General features: G+C 37.9%; 1 protein-coding gene across 2 annotated transcripts; it reads right to left on the bottom strand.

Moving 5' to 3' along the window:
* Nucleotides 1-31: 31 nt before the first annotated feature.
* On the bottom strand, nt 32-8,598 carry LOC127741087 (uncharacterized; the record flags this gene model as incomplete). Of its 2 annotated transcripts, none has more annotated exon segments than XM_052252586.1 (9): nt 32-1,445; nt 1,568-1,954; nt 2,138-2,383; nt 2,492-2,764; nt 2,990-3,154; nt 3,969-4,197; nt 4,668-5,070; nt 5,197-7,869; nt 8,229-8,598. In XM_052252586.1, coding segments are annotated over 9 exon segments (6,160 nt in total), but the record flags the coding sequence as incomplete, so codon positions are not given.
* Between the last annotated feature and the right edge of the window lie 1,377 nt (nt 8,599-9,975).

Below are 9,975 nucleotides of genomic sequence, written 5' to 3'. Positions count from 1 at the left end.
GGTGTGGAAGATTAAAGAGAAGGGAAAATCACCTCCAAAAGTTCCCCATTTCTCTTGCACATTTCTCTGGGATTATGGAAAATTGAAATGTTCCTACTAGATATATCTTTCTGGTTGGAACTTGTCGAAGCATTGCCACTTGGGAACATTCCTTTAACAGGAGATTGAACTTCAGGAGTTTGTAATGGAACGCCAAGTTTAGATTCTTTATCACGCATGTCATCAGTTTTATGTTGCCCTGTCAGAAGTATATGCATGTCGTTCCATCCTTTAGTAGGCACATGATCCAAATAATTTGACCAATTGAGTTTTTCCTGAGCAAAGCATTCCGATATTAATTTTTGATCGGCACAGTGGTCCCACAGTAACTGATGAACTGAACATTCATCTTTCCCATTCACCAGTTCCAAGATGTCCAGGTTTTGTTTTTGACTGGATTCTGATTGATGTGATTGTTTCAGCCATTCAAGAGTCATCACATTCGAATTATTCTCCAATTTCTGCCACAAATATTCTGCAAGTTGCTTGACATGGTAAGAAGAAATGTGGGTAACTGTTGTTGTCAGTAAATCACATAAGCTAAACGAGAGTAATCGAATCTGTTCAGGCAAGCTGATGCTATCGGAATCAACACTTAAGAGCGTGAACTCCCTATGAGCAAAATTTCTGTGGAAAGAACCTGAACTGTTACCATCTTCAAGTTTATCAAGAACCAAATTTAAATTAGATATCATAAATCTAGACATATGTCGCCACAAGCAGATCCCTAGAATCTTCCATCTTTCATCTTCTGGAATTGAATGCTTTGTGTCATCAACTTTTCCATCTTCTGTACATTCAGAGACTTGGAGGTTTTGTACATTTGTTGTGAATGAATTTCGAGTCAACAACTCTGCAAATTTAGGAAAACGGTTCTTCAGATTCACCATATCAGCCTCATAATGATTACAACCATTAGCATTTGCAGTCAAGAATGGTTCCACCATAAATAAAAGTGCTCCTGAGTTTCTTTGAAGCCAAGCTAAGGAAAACTGTAAAAAGTACTCAAATAAATCAAGGATATCTAGATGTTCTTTGACATGATCTATGCTGATGGACCGCAATTCGATCTTGAAAATGGCTCTTAAATACCATAATGAAATCAGAACACCTCCAAAGTGAGACTTCGAAGCATCAGAAAACATAGATCGACTCTCCGTAGATGCAACTTTCTCAATAGAAGTTGAACTTTGTTCAGAATATCCCATGCTGCAGGCAGAAATGAATCTTGAGTAGAAAAAGGAGATTTCTTCTACAGTCTTAAAGAAGGGTTTAACCCGACAGCGATATAAACTGAAAGCATCAGACACATCACTCTTCTTTTGAGATAGTTCTCCTCGAGCGCATCCATCGGCGATATCATACCCAATGTACAATAATCCATGATGGCATAGAAAGAGTAAAATCTGCAGAACAAATGGAAATTTAAATAAGAGTTATGTCTAGGAAGTATATTGCTGAATATGAATATGTGCAAAAAAAAAATGGAAAAAGATAGAAGCGCCATTTAAGTAGCTGAACAGTATACCTTACTGATAAGAGACCTAGGAGGCAACGAAAACCTCCGTTCATATAGAGAAATCCCTGTGCATAACTTTTGCTTAAAACTTTCAACTGACTTCTCATATTGTATCATACATTCATCATCATAAGAAGCTTCCCCAACAGGTTCAGTGAAAGTCTCAAGCCAACTTGGATGCTCTCTTATCAATTTCAGTAAGTAGCGTAGTGCCAAATTCAATTTCTTATGGAACTCCAGATGAACAGACACATCGGAGGACAACCAGTTAGAAGATTTTCTTGGCAAAGGCTTTAATGGACTGGAAAGCACATTATGGCTGACATTCAAATTGCTCCCTTGATCTGCCGTCCCATGCATGCTCATTGAAGATGAGAAACATTCCAATGCCTCAATCTTGAAATGGAAAGACAAGAGAATATAACCGGGTTCGATAAAGAGAGCTTGCAACACATTTAACAAATCATTGAAGTAATAACATATAAACTTGGACTATATGCTTGTACTTCCAAGCATATCCACTTTGTTTAGTACGACTAGAAGAGTCAAATAATTGAATAATATGTAAAATAAACTTACAACATTGCCACATCGTTTTAGGGAAGTAACTGTCATCAAAGTAGCCCATCTTAAAAGAATCGCTGAATTTTGCTCCCCGACAGCATTCCTGAGGCTATTCTTTGTTGCTAACATATGGCAAAAAGTACCAACACTTGGATCCAGAAAAGGACCACAATTGGACATGACAGTGGACTCCTGAGCCACCAGAGTTATTGAAAACTCTAGCATTCTATGAAAAGATTGATAATAATTACCCATTTCCCACTGTGAATGAAGGAAAGCAGATTATAGTTAGAATCATATACAGAGAGAAGCCATTAGAGGAAAAGCATAACAATCTTTATGGACAAATGAATGCAAGTATTTGGGCACCTCCAGAAGGCTTGCAAGCCAGTAGTCTCCCTTTTCAATTGCAGAAGGAAGTATATACTTTGTTATTAAGTGACGCTCCAATGGTCCACCATGGCCCTCAACAAGGCGACAAATAACTAGTGCAAGTTGTTCATCCCCAAGGTTCTTAGCACAAATATTTACAGCAGACGAATGATCACCTCCGAGCAAAAAAAACGAGATTGCTAATTCCACCTGATGCTTTCCCAACAACACATATGCATTTTTCAAAGCAGCAGCTTTATTTTTCTCATCCTGTAAATCAACAGATTATGATTACTCAAATAACAAATGCCATAAGCATGCTAAGACAATGTATGTAAGGAGTAATTCTGACACATCAATATACCCCATATTAAAAACAACTCAAATTGTTGTGTGTACATAACTCGACCAGTCTGATCCGCAGTTGATTTTTCACATTAATAAACTACTAAAATTTTTCATTCGGACTATAATTTTTTGTACAAAACAGAATACCTGAAAATTACGTGAAAGAAAGGCCACTAAAGGCTTGTCTTTCTCATCCTTACTGAGTTTGAAAAGGCCAGCCAAAACTTGAATTCGGTTCAGTGCAATATATAGCAATGCACAATCCCTAGGATTCTTGTTTTTCAAATATTGAGCTCTTGCCAATTTCTCCATCTAAAAATTAAGAATAAATAAAGCATCAAACCTACTTGAATTGGAAAAATAATCATGAACAATCAGATAATAATCATGAACAATCAGATATTCTGATTTCTGAAAGGCAACAATCAACAGATGACAAGGACATAAAGGAAGAATTAAACAACAATCATTGAAATGAGAGTTCTCCATCCGCATACTGGTTTTACAAAGATGAGTAAATATATTTACTTTCTAGGAGTGAACACAATCCAAATTGACTTTGTAAAATCGTCTATCAGAAAAAAATAATAAATAAAGATTATGAAATCAAATCAAATGGTTAGAAAAATAATACTTTTTTAAATTAAATGACCAAGTTTAATTTATTACACTGCACAGCTGCAAAATAGCAAATTTCCATTCAAATAATGGATTAAATAAATAAAAGGATTTTATAAATTTCAAAGCCAAATAATAATAATAATAAATGCATTAAATTAAATAACAGTCTCCAAAATTAATGCATCAAATAAGTAGGAATTGTGTAAAAAATCAAAGAGAAAAGAGCAACTAAACATTTTGAAATATAACATAATGCTATAGCTATACTTTGAAGAGAAACTAAGATATATTTTCCTTCCACCTTTTTTTCTTTTTCTTTTCTTTTTTCATGAGCATAAAACCCTAAAATACCAGTGTGGAATTTAATTTTCTTTTTCCTATGAGATGCAGTCATAGCATTTCGAATGCTAAACACTGAAGATCACAATTTTCAAGATTTCTTTCATGTTAGTTTCGCATATAGCACACAGAGAATAGTGCAAAATAGAGAAAGAAACCGCATTACCCTTGCACGTAATTGAGGTACGCTAGCATACCAAAAGCCCATACCCAAAGCACGGATTTCTTGCCATGATGGTTCACTGGGTATGACAGAACCAAATAAATTTTCTAGGGAATCAGAGTGGTAAGCCCACACAAACAACCTTGAACTAACATTCAATTCTTCGAAAGACGCAGCTCTAGCAAACTTTCGGTGAAAAAACAGTTGCTGAAACCTCAACGCAACCCAGAACCTATAAATAGAGTAATAGAGTAATTAAGAAACTGCACAACTATCACCTACGTCAGATACTTTGCCATTGAAAATTCAACACAATAAAACTGGGGTGTTTGAAGTTCAAACACAATACAAACGAACCAAGCTATAAATGTCTTGGATAGTAATAAAACTGGGGTGTTCTATGGCAGAGATCCAGAGGCAGAAATGTTCAATTCAAGACATTATATTTAATCTTGTACTTTGTTCTCCACTACAAAATGTTCCATCATGGATTGAATTAATACAAAACTTACAATTTTCGGTTTTATCCTGGCAATTTTTGGTATTTCTTTTTTGTATACATTGAGTTTGAGCAAGAAATGCTTCACGGGTATTTCAATAGTCAATATTCTACCTATCATCTTTCAAAATGAGAGCAAAACAGGACAAAAAAAAAAAACAAAAGATGTAATCGAAAGGATCTGATAATAATCTGAAGATTACCTCCTGCCAGGTTCATCAAGACTTTGGTATGCAGAAGACAAGTGTGGACTACTAACTTCGCCAAGCAAATCAATGATTGCAAGAATCTCTGACTTCTCTACATTGGTCAAATGCAATAACTCGGGCGAATTCTCAATGGATTCAACAAAGCCATTAAGCTCAGACTTTGTTGAGGTAGAAATGCTACTTTCCATGTGAGAAGTTGACGTGATTGACGCAATATCTCCACTCCATTGGAATCTCCTGTCTTGGGAACCTTCTGACAGGCTTCCTTCTAGATAGTATGACAAACTCATCTCTGGTAGACCCTTATTTTTGGAGACGAACCTTATTTTAGGATCATTATTAGAAGTCAAATATTCAACAAAATGTTTCACAGCTACATAAGCACGTTTCCAATTTCCTGAAAAACATTACAAATAATATAACAAAAGCATAATATGTTCAAATTCTAAATTACATGTTTACTTAAGTAATTTAGCCGAGTCATCTTTAAAGAAAAGTAGAAAACAACTTACTCAATCATTACCTGAACTTATATTAGTGAGGAGAATATTGGGGTGATATGTAGGCAAAGGCCTACTAATTGTCTCAGCTACTTCTAAGATGCTCCATAAGCCAATGTTCGTGCAAATTTCAGACTTCAATTGCTTCTTGGCCAGACATAAGCTACTTGATCGGTCATCATCCCTCATATTAATATTGGAGGACTGCATGGAGTCACAATCGGTAAGAATTGTAGGTCCGTCTTCATATATTTCACCCTTGCAATTTGCGGCATTTGGCTTGGAATCACGGAAATGAAAATTACTCCCTTGTTTTCTATCCTCTTGAAACAACCAGTGACTGAATATACTAAAGTAATTTTCATGAACTACCACTGCTGTAGCTCTGGGACCCCACAAGAAATCACGAATTGGAAGGGAAGTCTGAGCAAATGCAATATTAATCCATATATTAATCTTCGGAAACTTTACAGAGTTTGACAAAGTCATACCATCAAAACGCCTCTGCGCAAAAACTTGTAATTCATTTTCCAAGCAAACTCCAAGCAGCAACTGACCAGTACCTAAAGTTAACCAATTTAGACTACAAATATTACTTTCAAAAGTTAGCCTGTCTTCCAAAATAAAAGTCCCTTCACTGATCAGGTTTACAGCATCCCATATATGAATGGTATTGACGCCATTTGAATCACTTCTGTTGCAGCAAGTAGCTATCTTCTGACCACAATCAGTGAAACATATATAATTGACCGGACCATCATGTGCAGTAAACATACCCACAAGCTCCCATGGCAAGTGCAGAGCTGATCGGTTGCCACAGTTACTTCTCCAAAGTTTCAAGCTACCATTGGAACAACCCGTGGCCATAATAGAAGCAGGATAACCACTACATAGATCATCTGCAAAGCCTAACTCCTGCTGTCTGTGGCTTAGAGTGACTGCATCAACCACAGCAAAGCTGGTAACTAGATCATCAGGTGTTGGATACTCAGAAGAACAAGGATTTACAGCAATGAAATATCTTTTATTAGCAAATGTACTTTCAAATGCCCAAATATCACCATTATCGGGGATTTTAGCATCAATACCACATTCACAACAGCTTGTTGACATATCGAATGAGTGTAAGTTAACTTCCCATGATAGGGCCTGGAATCTCCCTATCCAAATTGCCAATAGCATAATTTTATTATTATGAAACGTTTTATTACAAGTCGAGTTCAAAGGAATTGCAAATATATCAGATGGGCCATGCTTAAAAGGACCATGACCATTAAAAGGAATAGTGCATAAGTAGTGGCATTCTACATTTTCTTCTTCAGTTCGACAAATATTGACTATGAAGCAATCAACCCCCCTGGCATGTCCCATAAATAAAACCAGGTTGTCATTAAGTACTGAAGGTGCCCACCTCAAACTTGTATACTTGGAGCATGAGCCTTGAGTTACAAGCTTCCCACAAAGTTCCCAAGAAGGAACCAAAGTTGGACATTTCAAAATGCAGTTTGAAATGTTAGAAAGTGACCAAAAAAGAATCAGCCCATTCTTATCAAGAGAAGCAGCAAATTGAACTTCGCATATATGAGGATGAATTGAAACCTTTAAAATTTTCCCACTGTGACCATCTAAGTTTAAAACTCCACCGCTCAAATTGGAGATGTAATCTGTTTTGGCTTTATCAAGGGAGGTCTCAACAGTATCGTCTATTGCTTGAATACGCAAATATGACCAAACTAAAGAATTGCAATGTAATAACTGGAGTGGAGAGCAGACTATAGGTGGACCAGACAAGCAGTTCCTCAATATACTGACTTTATGCAGAAGTAATGCATTTTTAAAATCAGATGAACCAAACTTATGTGTGCTTCCTATGTCATTGGCCTGGAATTCCTGTTTCCTCCATAATGTAATTCGAGGAAATCTAAGTGGTGAAATGTCATCAAGACAGTGGACAGCCCAAAAGCTTAGCAACATTCCAGGACCAAAACCTATTAGCCATTCACAATTTCTAACATCATCCTTGAATCTTTCTTTGGAGAAATCTTGCTTCACTCCTTCACCGATTTTAAATATTCCCTCCATTTCTCTTCCCCATGATACAAATATATTTGAACCTAGGGTTCCATTCAAGGCTTGATTAATCTCAATTACACCAACAACACAAAAAGAGCGCTCTGTGATCTTTAGATCATTGGTATCCTTCGCATTCCTTCTAGCCTTCCCATGATCAATCTCGCTCCATAACCTTGCAGTTCCATCTAAGCAGCAGGTCAATAATACATGCCTAACTGAATGCCCCTCATATCCGTTTGATAGCCTTCTTCTTGACGGTCTCCACTGAATCATTACGACAGGTAGAGGATGCCGTAGGTTGGCTGTTGAATATTCAGATTGTCCATTGTTTTGAATTACCAACACACATTTGCTTGCCTGATTTGCTAATGACCCCTCAACTTGTTCTTTACCATGATGTGCCGTGGTTGCCGAAGGGCCCTCAATAGACCAGGTTGTGCAAACAAGAGTTTGAGGTTGATCCACTTTGAACTTCCAAGCTATTTCCCAACGCTTATTACTCTCTTTCCAGAAAACCACCTCGCTTCCGCCAGAAACTATTCCATCCCCTGATTCTGTCCATTTGATGGCCTCCACCTTCGTTTGTTGTACAAGCACTGCATTCTGGCTCCAACAAAAAGAACCTGAATATGAGTGACAACATTGTGTTTTCAATATGAAGAGCTAATCAAAGAAATACTCATCCTATTTTGCAAAGCTACTATATATTAGATAGTAGCACCTATGGAATCTCCCTATCCAAATGCAACCTTAATAGAAGTCTCAAACTTTCAGCTACCTCATAGCAGAACCATTCAGCAATGCTAATCAAAGAAGTAGAAATGCTAACACTATTTCGCAAAGCTATATATATTAGAAGTAAAAATTCACCCATTCAGCATTCAGCAATCAAACTCAGTAAACGCAAGGCTCATTCAAACGTTGAAGTTCTAATTAATGGTGCAGCATTTGAAAAGACAAAAAGTTTGGAACTTTGAGTTACCCTTTGATGTAGCAGATCGATGGTGAAAGACCCAGATGCAATTTTGAGCTGAAGCAGCGAGTTCACCGGAGGAAGGGGTCCGGGGGCACCATGAGACGGCGGAGACAAAGGAAGAAGGGTCGCCGGAGAGCTCGAAGAGTTGGCGGAAAATGGAACCGATGCGAGTCTGTTTGTGAGAGAGAGGAGAAGGGAAGTGAGTGATGGAAAGGAGAGAGGAAGCAGCGTAAGCGATCCATGAGTATCCGGCGAAATCGGGGAGGAAATCGATGGCGGAAGAAGGGGAAGGTGACGGTGGAACGACGTCGGATCGGTGGAGTTGGAGTGGCAAGTGATCGATGGGATTAATAGAAGAAGAATTTCTTTGATTCATGGTTTTGTTCAGAGGAATGGATTCAAGAATTTAGACATTGAAAATTGAAAGCAGCTCATGCTTCAGCTCAAGAATCTAAAGTTTTTAACCATCACTCACCGGGTTGCAATTTCAGAATCTAATGTAGTTATTTTATTTTGATTAAAAAATAATTAAACTGACAAATAAACCTCTTAAAATTAGGGTTAGTTTAGAGAAACCTCAGTTCTCACCGTCACTCACTCAATTAGGGTTAGCAACCCCTTTCTCAGTTCTCACTTCCTCTGTTCCTCAGCTCTTCTCCAAGACCATAGTGAGTCCTCTCATCACTCTCAGTTTCTCTTCACTTCACGTCTTCACCCTCAAAAAGAACAGAGCTCTTCCTGTTTCCCCCAAAAAAACCCTAGCCTCCTCCACCGCCGCCGCCGTCCGTCGCGCCCAAAAGCTTCGTCTGTTCGTCGTGCTCCAGCCCCTCTCCTCGTTCCCCTGTTCCTCGTCCGTTCTTCTCGCTGCTCAGTCGCGCTTTGCCCGCCGTCTCTCGTCGTGCTCGTCGCCGTCGTCCGTCGTGCTCGTCCCTCGAAGGTAATGGCTTCTTGTCCGTCGTGCTCGTCGAAGCTTCTTCGTTTTTTTTCATTTTTTTCAGAAATCATATTGAAATACTGAATGATTAGCTTTAGATCTGCACACTGCTGTAGTTCTTCGTTTTTTTATTTTTTGTTCAGAAATCATATTAACAATCCTCAATGCTCACTGCTCACTGGTCAGTGGTCACTCCTCATTCCTCAATGTTCAGAAATCATGTTTTGTTCTTCGTTGAATTTTTAATGGCTACTCTGAGTTTGTTTTGTTCAGAAGTCATTTTTTTGTGCTCAATGCTCATGCTCTTAAGTGTTGCTCTGTTTTTGTTCTGATTGATTTTTGACTCTGATTGCATGTCAATTGAACTCTACGCTATGAGAACCGTGTGTTTGTTTATTAAAACTTAAAAAGGAGAATGGGACTTGTAATTGAAACAGCTTGTTTGGGTTGAATCACAAACTGTTCTGTTTCCTTTGTTAACAAATATGCACTTAGTTGGAAAAAAGCTTGAAAAATTGAAGTTGTTTTGGCTTCTTTGTTGATTGGTTATAGGCAGAAGTTGTTTTGGCTTCTTTATCATTCTTATGCATTCTGGATTTTGATTTTATTCTGATTTTACAATTGTCATGGTGTTCTAATTATGGAAAGAATCACAAATTATATACTGTTCTGTTTCCTTGGTTTACTCTTTTCCTTATTCTCTTTGTGTTTGTCTCACCATGAACCTTTGTTTTCCTCACAAGTCATAACTGCCAGAGTCTCCATGGCAGAAAGGAGCAAGGAGCTTCTTCACTTGGAGCACAAGGCCACACCCCTCTC

The sequence above is a fragment of the Arachis duranensis genome, chromosome 8 (genome assembly GCF_000817695.3).
Source record: "Arachis duranensis cultivar V14167 chromosome 8, aradu.V14167.gnm2.J7QH, whole genome shotgun sequence".
In the NCBI taxonomy this organism is placed as follows: Eukaryota; Viridiplantae; Streptophyta; class Magnoliopsida; order Fabales; family Fabaceae; genus Arachis; species Arachis duranensis.
This window is presented reverse-complemented; position numbering and strand designations above follow the sequence as displayed.